This window comes from Mixophyes fleayi, chromosome 4 (assembly GCF_038048845.1).
Source record: "Mixophyes fleayi isolate aMixFle1 chromosome 4, aMixFle1.hap1, whole genome shotgun sequence".
Taxonomy (NCBI): Eukaryota; Metazoa; Chordata; class Amphibia; order Anura; family Limnodynastidae; genus Mixophyes; species Mixophyes fleayi.
Window position 1 is genome coordinate 128,159,395 of NC_134405.1, and position 25,762 is coordinate 128,185,156.

At 38.1% G+C, this 25,762-nt stretch overlaps 1 protein-coding gene across 1 annotated transcript; it reads left to right on the top strand.

Annotated features, from left to right (window-relative positions):
• Positions 1-853: 853 nt before the first annotated feature.
• OAZ2 (ornithine decarboxylase antizyme 2) lies at positions 854-22,027 on the top strand. Its single transcript, XM_075208195.1, is given in 6 exon segments — positions 854-1,212; positions 5,938-6,013; positions 6,015-6,095; positions 18,351-18,526; positions 19,123-19,208; positions 21,568-22,027. Coding segments are annotated over 6 exon segments (570 nt in total). The 5' UTR covers positions 854-1,192; the 3' UTR covers positions 21,699-22,027.
• Positions 22,028-25,762: the final 3,735 nt, after the last annotated feature.

Here is a 25,762-nt window from a genome sequence, read left to right on the forward strand (position 1 = left end):
ACTGATCAAATTTACTTTTCACACGTGCAATCATTTGTTTTAACATTTTGAACATTTTACCATGACACTGGTGCTCAAAAACTGCATAACTTTGCTATATATATATATATATATATATATATATATATATATATATATATATATATATATATATATATACTTTTTAAAGGGCTGATAGTAATTATAAGTAATCTATAGATTGAATAATGGATACATATCCCAGGAGACTTGCAGAACAATGCTCCGTTCTACGTACATTTTGGGGGTTTTATGTAAAAAGGGTAAGGTCTCATATCCTAAGTTGGCAAATGAGTCAAAACACTAATGCTTATTGTTGTCTCATTAAGGGAAAGTACAATGTTTTCTACAAGGTTATTTGATACCAGAAGAAAAGAAGTAGAACATTGTTAGTAAATAATACGGCTGTCTGGTAATATACACCAAGAAGAATATAAACCCGATAAGTTTTAATGGCTAAACAGAAAAAAATACATTGTGAGCGTTCAAGGCACTGAGATCCCTTATAAAAACAAGCTGACAAACGACAGATACGCACTGCACGCAATGGCTATTTATCATGTGAGGCTGTGGAGATGCCACTAACTCATATACAGGCTGTGGGACTACACGCCTGCCCTCACCACAATAACATAACACTGACCCTGTCATGTCTGAATGACGACACAGCTGTCTTTCCGATAGCCACGCCCACCTGTGTGTGGTTAAGTGCCAGTAAGTGGGCGGGGCCTGGGCGACGGAACGTATAACAACAACAAAAAGGCGGAAGCGTAGGTCCACAGCGAGGCTCACATCCATAGCAACTCGAGTGTAGGTGAGGACGTCTGTGTGACGGGCCCAATCAGAACTGACAGACTGCACGACGTCATAGAAGTAGGCGTGGCTTGGGAAGGTTCTGGAGCGCGGAGGGGCGGAGCGAGCCCAGTTACCGAGCGGAGTTGTTGAGGAGAGTGAGTACTCGGCTGTCGGGCGCTCAGCACCGGGGGACATCGCGGGGCCGGATGCGGTTGTTCTGTGTGAGCAGGAAAGCACAGCAAACACAGCGCGTGTGTCGTCCAGGTACTGGCTTGGCTGCTCCGGTACCGAAGCGCAGGACGGGTAAACGGAAAGAGGCGAGAGTCGGGGCCCAGAGACTGAGCGCGATCCACAGAGTGCAGGACACGGCGCGGGGAGAATGATAGACCCGCAGGACAGGTGCGGAGCTCCGTGTGTTATAGCATGTCAGTGTACATAGGCCATGCACTACATCACTGTGAGCATGTAGGAGAAGTCAGGTGTTCTGTGGCGCTGAGTGTAAGCTCCTGAGTCCAAGCTCTTCATAGCATGTCAGTGTACATAGGCCATGCACTACATCACTGAGCATGTAGGAGAAGTCAGGTGTTCTGTGGCGCTGAGTGTAAGCTCTTGAGTCCAAGCTCTTCAGTCCAAACATATCGCCCTATGCTTTATATCTGAAACTGATTCAGAAAGATCTACATAGGGTAGTTTCAGCCAGTGGTAAACTTATTAGACAGATCTTGGTGTTGACAAACATCCAAATCACATTATAATGATGCAAGAAAATTGCAATTTTTTGGTGCACTGTGTGATAAGTAATCGTGCAGTACAGTGTTTATCTGTCTTGTTTATTACCATGAGCAATTTGCACAAAAAAAGCAAGTGTAAACAATGTTCACATTCTGTAAAAAACCATCAGATTTGAAGACCTATTGGAGGAGGGAGGCCTGGCAGCCTGTGTAAACCAGAACAGTAATCTGACAAAGTTGCAGGGTAGTGCTAGGCAAGATGATGGCTTAATCATGTATTGCAAAATAACATTACACAAACAAGTCATTCTGCCTCTAAGGAGAACAAGAAAGCATTAGGGACAGACTTTGTTGGCAGAGGTGCAAAAGTGCAATCTGATCTAGTGGTGGATTTGTATTTTACTGGGTGTGTTGTCCTAGAGTAGACTGCAGAAATTTGTGTTGCCACATACCAGAGTTTAAAACCTGATGCTTTGGAATGAGGACTTTGATAGTGTAATTCAATAGAGTTAAGATCCAAATAGTCACTTGTTACATGACCACTGGCATTTAATACACAACATATACCTGCATTTACTCTTTATCCAATTGTGTTTTAGTACCTGACTGGTAAATGGACGTTGTGTTCATGGTACTGATCAGTTTTATTTGACACATGTTCAAGATTTAATTGACATTTGTGCCTAAAATTGCATGACTTTGATATCTGTCCGAATGCTGTTTAAAAGGCAGATAGCAGATTTATAAGTAAACAATAGGCTAATTCTGATTTTTTTTTCAGAACAAAGGATACATAGCCCAAGAAGCTTGCAAATCCGTGCATTGTTCTGTATACTTTTTGTTTTTGTTAAAATGGTGATGTCACAGCCTTAGTTGATAAATGGTGCAATTCTTATTTTTGCCAGAAAAGGCTTTGATATTTTTTTTTCTCCTACTTGCCACCTAATCTGTGTTTCTCATGTCAATGTTTTATCAATTTGTAGGTATTGTACTTTTTGGTGTTAACATTTTTTTTTTATTAAAAAAACATCCTATAAGTTTGCATTCTCTGGTGTTAGCATCAGCATTGGGAGTTTTTTTTTGCTGCCAAAAAATCACATCTGTGACTTTCAGTGTAGGACAGTGGAGTATGGATGTCCTGCTATATTATCCATCACACAAGGCATTAGTGTTTCTTAGAAAGACAGATTACTGTCAGCTAGACTCCCCTGATAATGACTTGATCCATTGTGCAAGGACATCTTAAAGGTCTGTAGATTTCTTCTTGTAGTATAACATATCTACAAAAACACATACTATCTATAGCCTCAGATATTAAATATCTTGCCATTTTCCCACCGATAGAACTACCTCTTGGAAGACATCAGTTTGTGCAGTCTTAGAGGCTAACTTTTCATGATTATTGGTCCACTTTAAAATTGTTTGCCTAGAAAGGGGATTCTCTATCTTGCATCACTCTGGGGCAGTGCAGAAGCCTGCATCTGATTGACATTTATAGTCTCAAGGAAACTGAAAACCTCTATACACAGGGACATGACTAGAGATGTCTGTAGAAATAAAAGAAATAACTGAACTTTTTCTGTTACATGAACAGCCTTAATGCTTGACACGGGGCGGTGGGCTATGTTTGTGCTGGTAGGGGCAGGAAATAGCCCACTGCGATTTTTTTTTAATTTTTTTTTTATTATACCGCAGGGGAAGATCAACGTACTCAATAGTATTTTATGCTTCAGACTTCTGTTTTTCAGTTTAGTTGCATGTAAGAGTATGGGCAAACAGCTTTCTACAAAATAATGTCAATTAGTGCAAGTAACGGATTAATTCTGTTTAGCTTGAAAACTACTCCAGTGTTTAAAACCTTGAATTGCAGCTCTGCTATAGTCCCTGAAGTGATTGCCAGATGGCATAAGTATTAATTTAGTGAAACAGGACACCAAGTGACACAATGACAGTAAAAATAATCAAGAACACCCTAGGTTTCTTTTTTAGACTGTAGACCTGAACCTTTATTTTCCAGTATCACTTTCTTCTTGAAACATTTTCTTTACTAGGTTGACCTGTATACTGTTGCAGATCTAGATCCCTCTGTGGGTATGTTTCTTTAATAAGCTTGCTGGATGCCCTTGTTTTAATCTCAAGAAATAATTTATGCCCTGCAAACCTGTAGATTCCTTGACTGAATGAAATTCTGACAGAAAATGTTGCCACTAGCATTTCCTTAGCGTTTACAGTCCAACGGGCTTTAAAAATAAAAATCATGGATGGAATTAGAAAAGTGGTTTCATGATTTTTACATAATTGCTGGACAAATTCCAGAAGTCAGGTAAGCCTAAGAACGTATTCCTGGGGCCTAACATCTGTGAAGGTATATGTTTTTATTAGTCAATGTATGCATTTTCCCTGACACCTTAGAAGTCTTGCTGGCTCTTGGGTTTGATTGGCACTCTCCTGAATTCTTTATTTGTCCTCCTGTTTTACATGCTTGTTATAGCTTTGTAACAGTAAGTCTGCCACCCAACTCTGACTGCAAAGTATTTAATATTGAAATAAATAAATGGGATGGCAAAAGTGTTGTGCCACACTTATATTTCTGCAACTTTTTCAGCAATGGGAGATGCGCAGTACTTGTCATATAAGATCACCTATGCCTAGAAATGCTGAATGCAGCATTACTAGTGTGTACTTTTAGCCTGATCAGTCCTGTTTACTACTTTGTTTCTGATTTAGCAGACATCAGCCTAATGACCACTGTAAACTGACCTTTTTTCTGCAATTGTTGTTTTGATGCACATATCGTTAATTGTAGGTAATTGTTTACTTCTCATTTAATTGTCTCTTGCCTTTTTAAAATTATTTTCTGTGGGATACTGAATAGCACCTCAAATTTGAAGTTTGGGGAAGGGGGCCTCTTTCCCTCTGAATTGTGATGTCTTAAGTTGGCTTTGCATCCAATTTGCAAATGGGGGTGCTGTATAAATTACATTAATGAGTGGTGATCAGAACACACAAGAATAACTGTCTTTAGAGGTAGAGGCTGGTGTTAGATGTCAGGTGTAAAATTTGGTGGAATATTGTAAGTCTTTTTAAGTCCCCTTTATTTCCACTTTACTTTTATATTTCACTTAAATTATACAATTAAAGCGTTCCAACATGCTACCAAAGTATAAACATTAGAATTATTACACATACATTTTATTTCTATTTTAACCTGTATGGCTATTCTAGCCGAACTTAATATTTAGGGTGACCTCTGATTAGTTATGTGTTGCTGGAATTTGTCACCCATTATTGTTGGTGATATCAATACGCTGATGTGGGGGAGGGGTTGAGGGGGAATATAAAACTTCCTCTTTGTTTATGTTAAACTTCAATTCATTTAGCCCAGTATTGTTTTTAAAGCTGGGAGAGCTTCAGGGGAAAATGAAAACATCTGTGCCAGTCATAACAGGATGAATAGAAAGTGGTAAGTCAGCAAAACTGAAGGGTGAGGTGATGTGGGAAGTATTTGGAATCGGTGGAGCCCCGTGCAGAAATTGTAGATATCACTTTTATTCTGGGTTTTGGTTTTTTTTCATAAAAATAACCTATTGCTGATTACAATCTAGAAGTAAACATACATTGTCACCATTGTGTAATGCAGGGTATACTTGAGTCTAAGTCCCATGTTGCATATAGTTTTATTTGAATATTCAAACTGAAAAGAGACTTGGCCTTGACAGTATTAACAGGTAGCGAAGAGGAAGAAAATGTGCATTGTGTAGTAGGCAACAGCTTGCTAATGTAAGAAAATTATTCAATATATAGTATCTTACATGTTAAGTACATGTTGGACGAATACATTTTTTTTCCAAGTTAAAGATAACTGGGCCTCTGCTCATTTCTAAATAATGTATATGGTGTCTGATGAGATGGGAAACAATTGTCAGAATGCTTTGCATGTCAAATGCACTTCCACAGCGATATGTGAATTGGCCTTCAGAGTTTCTCTGCACGTTAAACCCCAGTATGTCGTCAGTGTTTTATTAAAATAGTTGCTCTATAATATTTTTACATTTATAATTAATATATATATATATATATATATATATATATATATATATATATATATATATATATATATATAATTAATTGGTGTGCGTGGTCCATTTCCTGCTGTGTACAATGTAAATTGTAAGTAGGAAGGAACCCTCTCCAACTAACACTTAGGTCATTTATTTCCTACCTCTGAGCTTCCCTGTGTTCCCCCCTGATCAAGTAATGTAGGGATACCGCTCACTGAGTGTAAAATAAATTTTCAAGTGCAGACCTGTATTTTTTTAAACATTGTTGTATTGGTCTTTTTAACATTTGTATTCATGTTTAATGACCACTTTCATTTTTTTTTCTTTTGCAGTAGTATCTTACCTTTGAGTAGCAGTCCCCAGCTCCAGTGCTGCAGGCACCTCATTCCCGGGCCTCTGTGGTGCTCCTGATGCCCCTCACCCACTGTCGAAGATCCCCGGTGGGCGAGGGGACAGCAGGGATCCTGCACTCCCAGCTGTGATCTATAAGGTAAGGATAATTGTCTACATGTGTTGTACCCTACAATGTTAGGGGATAAAAAGTTTTGTCTGCATCCACCATATAGTGGTGACTACAGCAGTTCCTGATGAAGCCATCCCAGAGTTGTTTTCTATTGAATACAGATAAGAATCTGATGATGCTGTTAAAGAGTAGCTTTGAACTCAAAAATAAGCTACCTCAAAGTTGGCAGCTCTGTTAGACGAGGCTCTAATGGTACAGCAGGTTGTAATTTATTTACATCACTGTCCAATTATATCTAATTTATCATGCCATTGGCAATTTGAGTCTGTGCCAGTTGACTAGGTATAATGCCAGTGCGTCTTGGGGTGAAGATACAGTACAAACACAAAGATGATTTAAATTATTAACATTTTTTCCTATATTATTTTAAGATACCAGACCTATTAGGTTCGAGCAATGAGAGCTCAGATAAACTATTGCAGTGTTTATACCCTGTCCTTAAGCTTTTTGTCCTTGTCATGACATGCCAATAAATGCATTGCTCATTGGGATTGTGATGGATTACTTGTCAAGTCCTGCAGTCTGGCCTTGAAGAACAGTTGAGCAAACTGGTTTTCATATAAATTGAACTAATATCAATACTGGGAAAGTATATGGTCATTTTGTAAGTGGAACAGAAAATTAGTTGAAAGCATAATGCTACTCTCAGATCCAGATATTCAGCATGGAACGATAAAGATCATTAAGATCATAGGATTTCTTTTGCTGAAAACCTGAGCGATTTAAAGTATCTAATTGATCGTTAAACCACTGTTGTAAATTCACTACATTTAAACAATTAGCTTTTGTATGACTTCTCTTATATTATAGCTGTGGGTTTTCTATCTTTTACTCAAATTTCAGTGACAAATAGCCATGTCTAAAATATTGTCATCAGTGAGCACAAGGAATATGAATAACAACAAAGTGCTGCAATGGGCAAGAAATACATATTTGTAATATCAGTGTATTAATTTTAAAATAAAAGGTAAACTTTCTGTCCTAATTGTTCTGCCTAGTTGTGTCTAGTACATGGAATGCATGACCTGATGTTCTATTACTGTATTTCTATACAGGCTAGTGCACACTTGGTGTGTTCTGCCCATCTTTTCTTCCTCAGTCTTATTTTGCCTCACCTTGGTAACAGCTCCCAGCTATTGTACTTTATGTATAAAATGGACCTGGCCTTTAGTAGAGGATATGTGGATTATGGGGCGAAGTAAGAAACCATGGCTTTATAGTATATGGAAGACCCTGCAATACCATTATAGCAGCTAGGTTGTTCTACATTTATCTCTAAAGAATAATTCTCATAAGTCATTTGTCATAAAGCTAATATTTGTCCAAGAAATTGTCTTAATACTGTTACCCAGGAAATACATGTTGTAGCAACGAACCCCAGTAGCAGTCTTCTGACTTTGTATATTTTCAAAATACAGTCTTGGTGGAGGAAAGGAATCTTGCACCAACATTGTGTGCAATGATTGTGGCAATAAACTGCAACACCTATCAATCGCTCAATGCATGCAACCATAGTACTGAGCACGATCTGTCTGATTGCATCAGCTAGTGTAAACCTGCACAGAGCTAAGGGCTGTAGAGACGATAACACACATTGGAGTTTGAAAGGGAAGAGGGTGAGCCGGACAGTCACAAAGCTGCATAATAGGGTCTGTAACCCAGTGAAACCAAACTTCAGAGGACGTCATGCATTGTTATAGCTTCCACAGCAGGTGCCATGTAGTACACGCAAAAATGTTTTTGGCTAGTATATTTAATGGAAGCTAGTTTGAAATAAACATTATGCTGACTTAGACATAGGAATAAAAAGCTTTGACAATTACTTTGGTAGTGTTGTTGTTTACCTACTCCCAGAGGGTGTACTTCATCCTGATTATGTATAATTGCTTCTGTACTGTGTATGGCGTAATGATTAATGCTCCCTCATAGAGATCCAGCATTTTGCTTGAACTTTGCTTCTTGATTTAAATAAAGACACATAATCATGTTCCTGGGCATGTTTAAACACTAGGCAATCTGACACACTGGCATCTCATGTATGAGCTAAATGGGGACTGCATTTTCCAGTTAGAGATGTTTGTAGGGGGCCATGTAAGGGATGTTGAAGCCGTAAAGATATTGACAAGCTTGAACAGCTTAGTCCTTAAAGGATCCCTAAATATACAATGCAAGTCACCTGCAATAAGAGTTACTAGTAATATTCACAAACAAATATAGATGTTTCTGGAGCTTGTGATGAAACTGAATTTACTTCTATGGTCATGATAGTTGTGAAATGTTTTCTTCTAGACGCATAATACATTCTAATAAAGAAATGGAAGTTGCTCAATCAATTTATAGGCTATAGCAGGTGTGTGAAAGGATGGGGTTATCCTAAAAGGAACAAACACAGAGATCCCCCAGCACACTGCTATAGCAGATCTGTTTCTGGCTATTTCTACTGTAGATAAAAATGCAAAAGTCTTAGTTGCACACATTTGCAAATGTTAAAGCCACCCACCTCTCTTTGGTAAGTTGGCTCTCAATTTAAAAACACATATGTATGGCCCAAATATATGGGACTCTCATTGTTTAGAGTTAGGACCAGCATAATACATTCTGTCTCATTATACTGAAGGGCATATCAACCTGTCAGTCTGAAATGGTTGATAACAGACCAATAGTTTGCAATCCATAGTAAATATAAATACTGTGTCAAACATATCAAGTTCTGTCATGGTACAGGATTTTTAAATATAGGTCCTAGGGGTGACAAGATGCTTCTTTATATTGGCTCAACTTGTATATTCGGTCTAAAACAGAATATCCCAAGAGCAATGCAGCCCTAAAATGTTACGTACTTTTATAAAGGCAAAAACTCCAATAATTTAAAGTAAAGCAATATTCATATTCTAATCCACTGTTAATACTTTTTTAATTTAATGTATTTTGTAATCAAACGCTACTTTAATGCTCTAACACTGTATTAATCTTTTGCTAAACCAGTTTTAGTGAATTAAGTCACTGGGCCTTAAATTAAAATTGTATAATCTGCAATCAGTAAATTGTATTTAGCCTGTAATTATCCCTATATAGTTGTCCTAAGAAGTCAGAATGCGTTCCATGATTGGTAATGCTACGTAGTGTACATCTTGTACTATGTATACACTTCTGGAACAGTCGTTCAAGAGTGAATTTTGCTGAAGAAGTTGCTCCTGTGACAGACCAGATTCTGGCCCTAAATCAGCAACTTGCAACACTAAGGTCAATAGACAACTTGGAGAGGGGATTGTCTCTCACTGAGGAGCACTGCTTAGGGTCAGTTTAGAAGTGGGAAGATATGGGGAAGCTGGATCACAGACAGGTAGAAGAATCAAGGTCAGCAAGGCAAGTCATTCCCTTACACAACCCGTTGGTATGCCTGATTTTGGGATTGTCTATTCAGGAGTAGCATTGCTTGAGCAGGATACTTCCCTTCATCTGGCAACCAATTGAATATCACCTTGTGTCCGCTACAGACTGTAAACAGCGTTTTCATTGAAGTTAAGTCAAAAGGGTCACCAAAACCAATAAGACATAACCACATCTGGTTTCATAATTGCTATTGTAATTCATCAAGCTAGATTATAATTGGTTGTGCTAAGAAGTCGTACAGCTTCATTGGATGTAAGCGCTAGAATCTCATTGGATGAAATTGTTGCGTTTCCTTTCAATTAGATTTCCACACTAATAGGAGAATGAAAAGGAGGTTTAGGAATGATTGTCCATATAATCGTGTTATGTTGATGAATAAAAATGTAGCTATTTGAGTTAACTGTTCATATTATAAAGGGAAGAATCGTGGATAAAACTGTTTTTTTATCTCAAATGGGAGTCTGAACTCCAACTGTCCCTGTCAGATGATGATTGGCATCGAATCTTCCAAAATATCTTTAAAATTTCAAAATGTATCAACCATTCTGAAATGCTGGTTAAGCTTCTCCATAGAATGTAACACCATAAAGACTGCACAGATTCATACCTACTGTTTCAAAATTCTGTTGGAGGAACTATGGTGAGGTGGGAAGCCTTCTTCATTGTATCTTTTGGAGTTGTCCAGATATTTAACCCTTGTGGTTGGAAAGTTTTGTATTAATACATAAAGTTGTGAATGTTGAACTACCCCCTTCACCTGAGTTGGCTCTCCTACACCACTATCCTCCTCAAACCCATGGTCATAACAGATATGTTCTAGGTCATATTTTTATTGCTACTAGAGCTGCAATAGCTCAGCAGTGAAAATCTACCACCCTCTTGTTTCTGTGGTACTTGATAAAGTCCAGAAAAGCTTTACCATGGAAACTATAGGGTTCCCGCCTCTCCTTAGTCTCCCCTGATCAAATGGCTAGACTAAAGCGACTATTACACAGAGCACTTGGCCTCACCACAGTCCTTACCCGACCTGTGACTGGTAATTTAATGTCATTTTGTTATCAATTTTATGTATGTGCTCTCCAGCTGACTGGTGTACTTGATTGATAATGTGTTAATATATTCCCCTTCCCCACTCTCTTCCCTCCCTCCTACCTTTCCTGTGTGCTTGCTTGATTTTTCATTTTGGCTAAAAAAATGCAATAAAAACTTTTTTTCTTGTTTTAAAAAAAAAAAACAACAAAAAACTTATATTTTTTTATATTTCTTTATTTGTCTGTTTAGCGCTATATAATGCCAAATAGAAAGTCCCATCTGTCTTAAGAGAAAAATAAATATAGCATTCACTTAGATGACAAAAACCGATGCTGAGCTACACCAAACATCAACTCTAACAGCTGAGAGGATTAAAGGAGGGTAATATTGCACAGTGCCACAAAAATGCTGCACTCAGTCAATATCGATGACCTAAAATTAGTGTTATTAATGCAAAAAGGTAATTTCTCTCAGGCCCTGATGTGGCCACTTATTACATTCCTTCCGATCTCTGACCTCTGTAACCTGCCCTTGAGATGCTGGAACAGATCAGGGTGCTAAGTAGCTGGATATCGTTACATTTTCTCCACATGTGTGAGGTACCAATTGGTATTGCAATATTTTTTATTTATTTTTTCCATCCCAACAGAACGTCAAGATCGAACAGTGTTCTCTCTTTATAACCCTTCCTTACCGCCTTTATATTGCCACCCTTGCTAACTACCAAGTGTATTCTACACTTAAATGTATTAAGATATAATTTCATTATATGTTACCATCTTTCGCTATATGGGTAGTTTTAGCCTATGATTTAGCTTTAAGATAGTGTTAAAGTGGGAGAACTTTACAGCATAACGCATACGTTTTTAGCTTCAATGTAATGTTCAATGGGAAGTATCATCATCACCATTTATTTATATAGCGCCACTGATTCCGCAGCGCTGTACAGAGAACTCATTCACATCTGTCCCTGCCCCATTGGAGCTTACAGTCTAAATTCCCTAATATAGACACACACTCACAGACAGACTCATACAGAGAGGGAGACAGACAGGTAGAGACTAGGGTCAATTTTGATAGCAGCCAATTAACCTACTAGTATGTTTTTGGAGTGTGGTAGGAAACCGGAGGAAACCCACGCAAACACAGGGAAAACATACAAACTCCACACAGATAAGGCCATGGTCGGGAATTGAACTTATGACCCCAGTACCATGAAGTATCGCAATCATGGTAAACCAAAGACATAGATCAAGTATGCTATAGGATGTAGTCTAAAAATGTATGGTGGAAAAGCATTCTAGCATGTTCACTGGAGCCTACAATATAGTAGGGTGATCTACTGAACCTTAAAAACAAGTTGTCAGCTTTTTTGTCTGGTCAACCCTACATTCAACATGCCTTAAAGAAACAAAAAGGTAGAATGTCATTTCCTTGATAAGCGCTCCAAAGAAAGTACCCAAGCTGCACCTCTGTGTCCTTGCCGCTCACCTAGCCCCAATCTGAGCTTAGATAAGGATGCCACCCCTGGAGTACACCATCTAACTGCAACTCAATTTGAAGATATTTAAGCGACGTTCCAAACAGAGCTACAACAAGCGGTCGGTGAGATTTGAGCTGAAGTTGCCAAGGCAGGTGGTAGGACTGAGGCTGTAGAAACAAAAATGATTGAACTGTGCCAAGAGCATTCCACTATGAATTACGAACTGGCCTCACTAAGGTTTTAGGTTTCCTCCCTTGTGAAAAAGTGAGAGGACCTGGAGAACAGGATGCAAAGAAACTGGGTTAAGCACATACCTGAAGCGATTTTATATTTTGCCAGCTTTCCACTCTACCTGTCTGATTTATACAATTTACATGTTACTGTCTCTCAAATCCCGGCGCTACCTATCAGTGACAGTGTTGTTTATTTAACCATAATTTAACTCTTGCTTGATATGTTCATGTTTTGCTGTATTATTGCTGTTGCAAAAGGCTTTAACCTGTTTGGGATTGAATTAAAATAATTTGTATGCCCTTTCCACCTTAGGGAGTTTCCGAGTAGAGACCTTCTATCTGCTACCCCCTTAGTATTATCTGTTATCGACACTATAACCAATTAATCCATTCTCATTCTTCTCTTGCTACTGCATTCTTAGTAGTCCTATTCCAGGTAAATTGCACAATGCCCCTTTCCTGCTTAGGACCCTCCTTAGCAGCATTTGGCAACCCTAGTGAAACTAATCTACCAATTTACCTGACCTTACAGACCCATTTTTGTTACACCATCAATTGGATCACCATGTATTTCTCTCCATATAACCTATGTTTCCTAGTTGTCTTTATAAACCTTAGAACTAGGTGCCAGAGCCTAGCAAACTGCTATCTACTCCTAAAATGACTAACAAACCTCTACATGAAGCTATTTGACAAGCAAGCCATACCACCTGAACACCTACATACATATTGTATCCCCATCTCTTCCCTTTATCAACCAATTTTCCCCTCCCCACTCTTGGATGGAGTACACATCTTAAGCGACTCTTAAGTTTCGCTTTCCAGGACTTCTAGACACTTATGTTTACCCCACTCCTTTTCCACATTACATTCAAGTAAAAATTGTTTTCTCGTCCATTGTTCTCTGCAGCCATTAAGCGTTTACAGGTAGCCATTTTATGCCAGCATACAGTCCTTTTAAACCCCTCCCACACATACGGCAACTCATAAGGAAAATGTATGCTTGTTGTAGGCTCCCTGGGCCCTTAGACAGTCAGATTCATCTCTGGACAGCTGTCATTTTTCAATATTCTGCCCACATTTTGATGAACAAGTGAAAAGCCATATTCTATTAGGCATGGGGTTTTAACTTCATGCTCGACTCAATTTAGACAAATTTCTCACACATGCCCATAAGTCGCTGCAGGGAACTCCTCAGTGAGTTCTAGCCAAAAATGTTACCATCCTCCGCTCACTTGGCGGCTGGTACATGGGGGGGCCCCCTTAAAGTATAATTGCGTATTGACTTTATTTCACTGGCTTGCCCTCCCCTCATGGGTCACAAAGATATTGTTCCATTTCTTTGGGTAGATCATGCAGTGACCCTAATTCATTGATTGACAAATCTCTCAAGAACCTCATCCTGATGCCTAGATGACGCCTTGCTATTTAAAATGTCCATATGCTCGGAAGTGGCGGAAGCACTGAAATAATACCTTATACTAAATGGTACCAATGGTATTTCCCCTTTTCCACTATGGGAGATTCCATCAGCGTAAGAATAATTGTTGTCGAAATCAGACTTGGGCAAGACATTTATGTAATGGTTTACCTCCTTCTGTTTAGCAGCCACAGTAACTAAAATGAGTTATTCATATAGAGGGCAGACCCTTTCATATGCAGAACATACTATTTTTTTACATTTTTTCTGTTAAAATTCCTAGCCAATGGACTCCATACATATATCTCCATGCCCTTGTCCACCCAGACCAGATGCATACCAGGAAGTCAAGCACTGGATAACGCTAGACTTCGTCCACCACATAAATAGCTGCAAATTTTTCTCTCTGATCATGGCTCTGCATGCTGAAAAAGTTATATAATTGCTTTGGTTGGCTCTTAATGTTATCTTTGGCATGGAAGTGGATTCACAGGAACCCAAAATAGCACTTTACCAAGATGATATCCATCCATCAATCAGTCACCAAGCCCCCAATGACCCGACCAAATATTGAACTTCACTAGATTAGCCTTTCCTCCCATTTTGAAATTAACCCTAATACGACTAATATCTTGGACTTCTTTCTGCTGCACCAAAGCTTCCTGTAAACTAAAATATTACTATAACCATAAATATGGAATCACTTTTGAAGACTAACTATTACTCACTCTCTCAATTGCCACCAAATCTGATCTGGACTCCAGAAATAATTAAAACTTCTCTTGGATTGGTCACATCAGTGAGTAAAATCAATATCTTGCGTACACTTTTATATTGTTCAACACTTTACCTATGAAGGAGCACCCTCTTCCTTTGAGTGCATGTTTAGGTAATTTATATGGACTTCTATAAGTTGAATTGGGAGTCCTGAGCTTCAAAGGGTACTATTATACTCCCCAGCTGGCACATGTGCCCAGTGGCACTCATTGTGTCAACATTTTGGGTAGGTATGGAATGTTACCCTGTCTTTATTTCCCATGTCAACCTTTTTGTGGCTGCATTTACCTCCATGCGACTACAGAGAAATGTACCACAAGTTTCTCTACAACCACTGATAAGTAACTTACTCTTAGCCAGCTTTTACAAAAGGTGTTACGAACCCTTGACAAGCTAAACTCTGCAAATGTTCTGCCTTTTTTTTCCCCCACTCTATCCCAAAATACTCTTTATTGCCTACCAAAGAAAACCTGCCAAACTAATTAATGTGTTTTTATTCTCGTGATACAATAGGCGGCTATTATTAACATAATTGGGCATGTGGCTATGTTTGGAAGTCTGACAATATGGAAGACAGCAGGCAAAGGAAAGGCAGTACAAGAAAAGCTTAATAGTTGTAAGCACTCATACTCTCTTGTGCAAAGCTAAACCTATATATTGAGCACAATAGGTATTGGTTATTAGTTTGAAGAAAACAATTACGCTTGCAGTGGGTAAAGTATCTACGCTCAGATCTTTGCTTCAAACATCACTGAAATGCAGCTAAAATCAGCCTCTACTTAGGATGCAAGACTTTGACGAGACTGTTTGTTTTTTAAACCACACCTAAATAACTGTTTATAGACTGGGCAGGCAGCGTACGGGACAACATTAGACAGTAAGCAATATAGAAAAGGACAATTGTTAGATTTATTAAATTTTTAGGTGTTATTTTATAATCTCTCTGAAATTCCTAAGTGGTTTTTTTTTGGGGGGGGGGGTGTTTTTGGGGTTTTTTTTTATATAAATTTACATATTCCGTTTTATGTTTCATTTTTCCACTGACCAACCAAGAGCAGTGGTAAACTTGTGTTGTCATATAAAAGTGCCAGCCTATAAAAGTTTTTTTTTTCTATGAAATCTTAAATCCTTGAAACTGATATCTAATCTTAAACTCATTAATAATGTATTGCTCCATTGTTATTACTACTTCTCCAGTTTAGGAGACTTTATTGTAAGCATCGTGTAGTATTTAACTCAAAATATCATCAATGTGTCTTTTAAAAAAAAAAAAAAAAAAAGTCAACAATTTGGGAGAACACAGTTGTTTTATACATATTGTTCCACATCCTATGCTATCAATCAAAATTATCATCACACTATAGGAACAATCTTGGTCTGTGACTAGTAAATTTGATATTACAAAAAAGTAATGTGCATCCTAAAAACTATAGGCAAGCGCAAATCTTTCCTTTTGGCTGTAGCTTGTAGTTTTACTACAGCTGGAGAGACAAAGGTTGCTTAAGCCTGCTATTCATCTCATTGTTTGTAGCTCTGGAAATAAATCCAGACCTTGTTTTTAATTTAGCTTCTTCAGTTGATCTGTGTCACCACAACTCCCAGAGATAAACACACATCTGACATTACAAACAGCAGTCATCTTATTCATGCACACGTCCTGACTTCAGGCTGAGTTTGAGGTGTAAATGTGCTGCTGAAGATTTTTTTTGTATGCAAGCTTAATTAGGGAGAGAAATATTTCCAGTTTAGAAAGTATATTTTTAAACATAACTTTAAAAGCATGTGAAAGCTGCTGTGCATTTTATTGTTTGCTTAAAAGTAAAAAACAAAACATTTCAATCATAGTTGGAGATTCTATGGCACTGTAATTGTGCCTATTTTTCACTACTGATTAGTTATGCAGTGTAACCCTTTAAAGACCAGAGAGAAGACATTGAAAACTGGTTCTATTTGTTAAGGTGTGTGTAAAATGCAAAAAGGATATAGCTATATTTAGTGAGCATAACATGATGGGTTGTAGAGCGGCAGAGGTGACACTGCACATAACCTCTGTTTGCTCCTGTCCAAACTTTATTTCCTCCAAATGTTTTAAATTGAAAAGTTCTACATATATTTTTATATATTTACTGTCGCAGTGTATGGCTTTTGTTATGTAGGTTTTAATCTATAATTTAAAGTTGCTGTTTGATTAAGAGTAGGTTTAGATGTTCTTGGAAGTCCTTGATATCCTATTAAGGACCTATTTGGTTAGCATTCAAAGACAGATAAGTCGTTCACTGTTGCCATTTCCTGTTTATTTGCATTATCAGGTTTAACATGCAGTGCACATGACTCTTATCATATATTTGAGTTGCATTTCACCTTCTGTCCATAAATGATTAAAAATAGTAATGAGCAGATACTTATTTGTTTTTATAATTACACATACAAGATCAGCTGTACTCCGGGTTTATTACCCTTCAGTTCATTTATTATGAACATTGATTGAAATGGTGACATAACAGATATTTGTTAAAACTTAAGTAAACATTTGTAATGGCTCTTTAATTGTGTGTTAAAGTTGCAGTGACTGTGATCCTTCTTGTTAGCTAATTAATCTAACAGTACATTTTTGAAATGTGGGCGAAACCAGATCACCTGGTGAAACCCATGTAAACATGAGAAGAACATACAAATTCCACATAGTGCCCTCAGCAGTATGAGGCAACAATGCTAACCATTGTGATACCATGCTGCCATGACATTATATTATGTGTTTAAGCTTGAAATGCATGCTTAAAGCAACCTCACCTTTACAGATATATCCATTGTATATTACCTTCAAATGCATCTCACTCTGGCTTTTTTTTTTAAGCATATGATTAAACCAATAGAGAAGTAGATTCACTTTTAAATCTTAGTAAGTGTAAAAGATTTGTCGCAAACGTAGTTTGTAACATTAATTCTGTATAATCCTGTATCACATACTGTTTAGTTCTGGCCTGCATGATTGAATAGGGAAGCATCAATTGCATAATGTGTGTAAATTTCAGACTATTTTTATAGATGGATGAAAACCCAGTAAAAAAAAATTATGTAGCTAAAATTTGAATACATAGGGCAAATGCATGTACTATTTAACTGTGGTTCAGTATTAGTCTTTTATTATTTTACATTGCTCTGACATCGGATAGATTTATAATAACAGTAATTTGGGATTACTGGAGATCCAGGTGTGCAGCCCAAGACACAAACGTTATAACCAAGTTGAGTAGATCTAACTATTTGTTTGGCAGGCCAAGTAAAATGACCCTGAGGGTCTGTTCCCTGTCTGCCAATTGGCCACACATAGATACATTAACTGACACTCATGACTATTTCCCTCATGGCTTAAGCCTAATGGGTTGTTTTTTTTTTTGGGGGGGGGGGGGAGGGGTTCTCTCCCCCCTCACATGTCCCAATTGTGTGATGATGCATGTTCTACTGGTTGCACCGTGCTTACATCAGCCTGTTGTGGTTTATTAATACCTTGTAAGATCAGAATATCACTTGAGGTCTCTCTGTAGGATGTCTGAGTGACCAGTAACTTGGGTCATTTAATATGTAGCTTGCTATATGTGGCTCTTTTTGAGTTATCATAAATTGTGTAATATAGTGCTTGGGATTTGTTTCTTGTTTTATTGGAAAAAGCAGATAAAACACATAAAAAGGGTTTCGCATGGTTTTTGTTTTGAGCTCCATAAACGTAATACTCTTAAGACATTGAAGCATACATTAATTAAATTTAGCATGGTACCGTCTAGGATTGGTCATAATAGTGTCAAAAGTGCATATGGGTATTATTTTTCAACCATTGTTCCCCTTCCTTCTCTATTATCACCTATATTGTCTATCGCTCAATGTAGGACGAGAAGCTTACAGTTTCTCAGGATCTCCCGAGGAATGATGGGAAGCCCTACCTCGTCTACTTCCAGTACAAGGTCACCGAGGTGAAACAGTCCTCATGGAAGGCCATGCTGTCAAACCAGAGCCTCTTTGTGGAAATCCCCGAAGGCATCTTAGCTGATGGGAGCAAAGAGGGGTATGCAAATAGTCATTTTTATTAGTTTTATCTGTTTGTCTGAAATTGTTAAATGTAAGATGAATTTAATACAGTTTACAATTATCAATATTTTGTATAGAGCAAGTACTTGGGTAATAATATATATTACGTAGTGGTGAATTTCAATAGTCATGACTATTGGTTAGGTTATAGTCAATGAATGTGAAAGGGTATATTCACTATTAAGTCTAACATCCCAAGTTTCACATTCTCAAACTATTCTCTAGAGTCTAGAGAAACTTAAACTGGCCATCTCTTGCAACATCACCATATGATTGGTTACCTGTGGAGCTCGTTACATTCTGCCATCATGCTAGATATCCTGCCTGCTTTAATCCCAGAGCTGATGGTGGGGTAATACAATCCTTTGGTTGTTCAGCCCAAATATTCAAAACTATTCTGTTAACAGTAAAAAGCAGAACAGCCATAATGTAATTATGCTGAAGCAGGAAACCAATCCACTAGTGGATACATCTAAAGTGATTTCCTAGTCCTGACCGTTTTGTTTTTTTGGGGGGTTTTTTGCATTGAGTTTTCTAGTTGATCCATAGCTGTGTAATATTTTCTTTCTCCAGGTTGCTAGCTCTACTTGAGTTTGCAGAAGAAAAGATGAAAGTGAGATATGTGTTTGTCTGCTTCAGAAAGAGCCGGGAAGATAGAGGTAAGTGATATAAATTTTCACCTTCGTTCATTAGAAAGTCTACATTGCAGACTGCTGTGTACCATTAACGTTTTATTTTTACAGCACCAACTTATTACACAGTGCTTTACAGAAAATATTTAATTATTGCCATGGGTCCACTCCCCCTGGTGGAGCTTACAGTCCAAATTCTCAAACACGCCAAGCTTAATCTTTCAGTATGTGGCTCCCTGCCTTCCACAAGCACAAGAGGTTTTTGGTTGAATGTGGAAACAGTCTGTACTAGTGTACTACTCTGGGAGCTGTCTCTTATCAGTCTTTAATAATATGGACATACGGGATATGAATAGTCATCATCATTATATATGCACTCCATAATATTGCAATAACAGCAAGAAAACATGGTAACCTACAAACAATTTCCAAAAATATGTGTTAAGGGTGCTCTCCATGGTGCCAAGTCCAGAAAAGTATAATTCTACTCAACTCTAAAGGTGAAAATCACATTTAAATTGGTCTTCCAATAGGTCTATATATTGATCCCTTTGTTTAGAACCTCTCCATGTAAATCACATACACATACATGTCCCATTATCCTTGAGAGTTTGGTGCTCCAACCACTGCAGTAACCACAGCTTGTCATGTGTGGAGCTGCTCTTATCCCTCATTGCCAAAACCTTTATTTGATGGATCTCACTACCTGCAGGTAAACTGTGTTGCATAACAAAAATGGCAAAGCCTTAAGATCTAACTCATGTGGGATAGTCCTATATAATGCCCTTGCATATAATCTAACCAACAGAGTACATATCATATCTTCCAAATATTTGCCCTCCGTTTATCCTAACAAATCTGTGGTATATGTAATAAACAAGGGCACATCTATGACCATAAGCTGTAAGTAGGCATAAGCAAATGAGCAAATCTTTAGTCGGTGATCCCAAGCTGAACTATAGGTCTACTTGGTGTGTCCGTAAGAGAATGGCACAGACTAGCCAGCATCTTTGAATTGTATTTTCAAGTAGTCATGGGTATTGAGCTTAATCTAAAAAAAAAAAAATTTGGGGACAGCCATAAAGATGAGGGTGGGAATCTCCTATACCATTCGTCATTGTGCAAGATGTTCAGGCAGAGATACACATTAGCAGCTGGTTATATATGATTGCAGCATTACCCTTATTCAATATCAACACAATTTCATTATTATTTTTGAAATGCTCTAATTCTTGACATTTCCCACTCCAACTGTCAAATTATCGTTGAATATTTAGACTGTATTGAATTTTAATATTTTAAACTCCCCAATGACCTATTTAACAAATGTGATCACTGTTGGACATATGTGAGCCTTCACTTACAGATTTGTGATCTGCTTCTGCTCTATCCTGTGTTGAGAGAAATCTCTCATATACCATGCAGTCCCTCTTATTATCGGTCTTTGTTCTCTGTTCTACTGACCACGTACTTGGAAATCCTGCTCATATTGGTGACCAGTTTGGCAGACTAGATTACTTCTGGGATATGCGTGTGAAGATGCCTGTGTTCCCAGGACAATTGTGGTCATCTTCAGGCTGCATTTACCAACCTGTACAATAATGGATTGCAAGGCTATAAATTCTGGGCTTGTCTTGATGCTGCAGACAGATATCGCTTGTAGACAGCTTAATGGTCAGCAAAATTATTTTACTGCCTTTTGCAGTCGCTAATGTTCAGGCCAGAGCACAGGCCGAGGACAACTCTGCACTATTGAATCAGAAAAGATACCTTCTGTCGTTCTTAAGTTTACAAATTAAAAATGTAGTTGTAAGTGGACCTTCCAGATGTATTTTACAGGCTATAGCTTACTGAAATGGTATGTCTTGTGTGACTGTTACGCATAGTTTTCTGCTCAAAATTGACTAAATCTAAATTTATACCTTGTTAATCTGACAATCCCTTTGCATGCCATGACCTGGATATGGGTATTGCAAATAATTGGCAAGGGCTTTATAAATAACCACAGGATAGGTGGCTTACCTCTGAAAGTAAATCTCGCATGTAATTTGACACAAGAAGCATGAGCTTGGTTTATCTGGTCATTCAGGGGTCAAACTCTGCCTCTGTGCTTAGAAATCTGCATAGACACTGATCGAGGTAACAGATGACAAAGGAATACCTTTGTATGCTGCTGTGTATCTGAGCCTTGAAGTCCTAAAATATACCCAATGATGTTGATATTTGCATGTATAAAAATGACAATATAAAATGGTAGTGTAATTTTATACAGTCTAAAGTCAATATAAAGTGTTTTTTCATATCTAGCCTCCCTGCACCTGTAAATGTCTGCATACATCATTCGGTTTCATTCCTTACCTTTCACTATTCCTTCTCTTTTTCATAGGTCCACTTCTGAAGACGTTCAGCTTCCTGGGCTTTGAGATTGTGCGTCCTGGGCACCCCTGCGTACCAGCACGACCAGAAGTTCTCTTTATGGTGTACACACTTGACCAGAGTTCTTCAGATGAGGAGTGATTTAGACGGGACGTGTAGTTCCTTTAGCTTTTTTTTTTTTTTTTTTTTCTTTCTTTCTTTCCTTAGTTTTTTTTAGTTTTTGTTTGTGTCAGAGTAGCTGTTGGGAATTCTTGCACTTTTTCCTGGGCATGGGAGGACAAGCGCGCATGATCATGCGATGGACTGATATTTTTGGCCTTTCTTTCAGTTTTATGAATAAGATTTGTTGTTTTGACTCTGCAATTTTGTGACAAAGCATTAACTTCAAGCACTTTGCAGTCTGTGATCACAAACATGTATTCAGAATGTAGTTGAAGCTGCATATGAGAAAATAGTTATCTTAAATGCCACACTGTTGTTCTTGTGTCACTTCTTTTAATTGCATGTACATTACATGGGACCCTAATAAGGTGGCAGGGTAATTACAGGCTCTCCCTACAGTGTTGATCTATTGTACTGATGGCACTAGTGTATTTGTGCCAATGGTCCTGTAAAGCAGTGACACGAAGGGGGTGCATTTAACATTCCCTAGGTGTAATTTCTGCTCATTACCTCTTGGGCTGCTATGTGTGCTGTTACAGAAGTTATTCTGTACGTGTTACAAGCATTGTTCTAACATGGTTGGTTATGTATATCGTGTACATAAGGGTAAAAATAAATAATGATGCAGTGTCACCCTCATAGGGTGCTGCTTAACCTGCCTATCCCATCACCTCTATTCTCTCCTATTGCAGTGCAGTGAAACACTGTATGCGTCCAATAAAAGGATCACTTTTTTTTTTCTTTCCCCACTGCTACTATGTCTACAGCAGTAGGGGACATTCCAAAGCCTCTAGTAACAGTAGAGACCCAGCCTCCATGGTGCCCAAGAGCTTGGCATTCGTTTCCCTGTTGTACACCATGTACTTGGAGCTTTACAATTATGGCCCAGAAGAGGAACGTTTAATTGTGCATTTTAAATGGTAAATATGTCACCGGGGAATAGTCTGTTATGAGACATTTATGTACTACATAACATTTTGCTGACTAACTACTTTACCCACAGTTTAAGCAATTCTTGTTGCAGTCATATCTCTCAGAAAGTGATTTCAGGGCTGTTCAACAGGCACGCTCAGTGCAGCCCTCCCATACTGTTGCTGGACCTCCACTATTCCTAGTCCTTTAATATTGTAGTGCATCATTTGATATTAACATGTAGTATTCAGCCTACCATAGCAAAACCATAAATGCAGCCCTATTAGTGTACATTTGTGGATAGTATTGTCCTACTGGAATTATAAGGTTTTTTTTTTTATAAACTGCTGACATTTTATGCAGCACTGTACATTGAGGGGATCATGATACAAACAAGTGACGTGAACAGAAGGCAAAGATGACCCTGCCCAAATGAGCTTATAATCTAATAATAATTCACATGGATGCTGACTAAAGCTGGGTACACACCTATGCAATCTTACTGTAGATGCAATGTCTGTAACAATTTCACAGATGACAAAGTCCCGATGAGCATGCCGATTCATGTGTACACACTACGTAATTTACCTTCAGATCTATGATCTTCATCTCTCATAATCATCTGACGAAAAGATTTTGACTCCGTTTCTCTATATATCTGTAGAGTGTACAATCTATAGAAATGTTGGAGAGAATTTACTTACACATTTTGCCTGATACTGTTCCATCATTGATTGAGATTTTTTAGTAAGGTTAGAAAACAAAATCTACAGATGCGATGTGTTTTTGTACCATACAATTAAACAACTGTGGGTGACTCTTCCAATAGCTGAACAAATGGTCATGAATCGTGTGGTCTATGTGATACTTCATCATCATCATCATTTATTTATATAGCGCCACTAATTCCGCAGCGCTGTACAGAGAACTCATTCACATCAGTCCCTGCCCCATTGGAGCTTACAGTCTAAATTCCCTAATATAGACACACACTCACACATATGCATACAGACAGAGAGGTAGAGACTAGGGTCAATTTTTTTGATAGCAGCCAATTAACCTACCAGTATGTTTTTGAAGTGTGGGAGGAAACCGGAGCACCCGGAGGAAACCCACGCAAACACAGGGAGAACATACAAACTCCACACAGATAAGGCCATGGTTGGGAATCGAACTCATGACCCCAGTGCTGTGAAGCACAAGTGCTAACCACTAGGCCACTGTGCATAGGTGTGTAACCCAGCTTAAATTACAGCTACACTTGAATTTATAAGAACCAAATCCTACTTGATTAAAGCCGGTTTTCAAGGATTTTTCCTTTGCTAATTTCACATTGTATTGTTTGGCCTGGGTATATTTATGTGGGTGAATTATAGTTGGTGTGACATTATCATGTGTTTAACCAGTAGCTAAAGGTAATCTGGTGCACTTGCATTATGAAGTGAACATCTGGTTCAGGGCTTACTGGAAGTATAGACCGAAAAACAAAAAGAAATGGATCAGGTGCACACTACTCTCTAATTTTACAATTTGATTGAGAATGGAGAGAGGTAAACAATTCTCAATCAAATTGTAAAATTAGAGAGTAGTGTGCACCTGATCCATTTATTTTTGTTTTTCGGTCTACATTATCCATTGATGGTTGGTGCACCCTCTTTACCAATATAAATAATATACTATTTTTCAAGGTAATAAATGAGGTATCACTCTCTTTCACTGGTGCTACAAAACTCCTTTCTCTTATATTTCAATACTTACTGGAAGTATAGCTGATGTCTTCCCGCATTAATAGTGCAGGGTAGAAGTGGCAGCATCATCTATGCAGTTTATGCTGACAGGGAAGTTTTCATTAAGTGAATGTTGAATGCTCTAGCATCCAGTGATGCTATAGACTTTGGAAATGGTTCTATAATTGTATGCCCTTGGTGGCATTTATGGAGGAGGAGGGGGGGAAGAAACTGCTGTACAGAAAGTAACAAATGGGGAACACACACATTTTACAATTCTCATTCTGCTAATATTTCACAAATGCTGTTTAAGAGTTGTTTAATATCGAATGCATATGGCCAAATCTGAAAGATCAGGACATTTGGAGCCTGGGTGGAACATCTGCACCTGAGAGGTCCACATCAGCAGGATCAGGTACATGCATGCACCATCTGATGTCGTCATCGGGTCTCATCTGCCATCTGAAGAAATGTAACGAAACCCATAGGGTCTATCTGGTGCTGTACCATCTCAACCAAGTGTGCCAGACCAGATAATGGTATTTTATCTTCTACCTAGGCTATGGACATACCAATAGGGTAGAAATATTATATACATTAATATGAAGTAATTGTCAACATGGCAAGCAAATGAAGGTTTCAATTAGCTGAGCATAGTGTATTTTGCTATGCATCTCATACCTAAATCACCATAAACCACAACTAGCTTAAGAGGAACTTTGTAGAATGCTGTCCCTGCAAATTATTGTAATTTATTTTATTTTTATTTTTTTTAAAGAAACTGTTTTCCACTGCTAGACACATTTGTTTTCACTTAACCAGATTCATAAAGAAGGAGCAAAATTGGAGAACATGTATGTGTTCAATTCCCCCATATTGCCACTTTATCTGTGCACAGGGAGAATTCATATATAAGCAAAGATACAGTGCAACGTGTAAGTTCCATCCTGCATCTCCCTGAACTCCTCATGGAGATATTACAAGCCCCACCTGGTGTGTCTTGGGTGTATCTGTGTGTCATTCCAATAATAAATGGAGCTCAGATGGAGGGACAGTGCATGGGAAATCGTAGGTATACATACTCTCCAGAACCTATGTGGTCATGGGAAGGCAGAACAGGACAGCTTTGACAAGGAAGCCAAAGATTGACAATTGTATTTTGTTACAATGACTTTATTCAGAACATATTTTTATCTGGCTGCGGTCTAAAATGTTAATACAATTATTTGCTCAGGTTATTTTTGTTTTAACACATTTGCTGCCAGGGCTTTTTTCACACTCTGCTGAGCCTATTTGAGCACTTTTTGAGCTGGCTACTTTCCAACATCAATGTTAGTAATTTTCTGCATGGTGCCCAAAGAAATCCATGCTTTTTTGGGTTTTTTTTTTTTACAGAAGAAAATC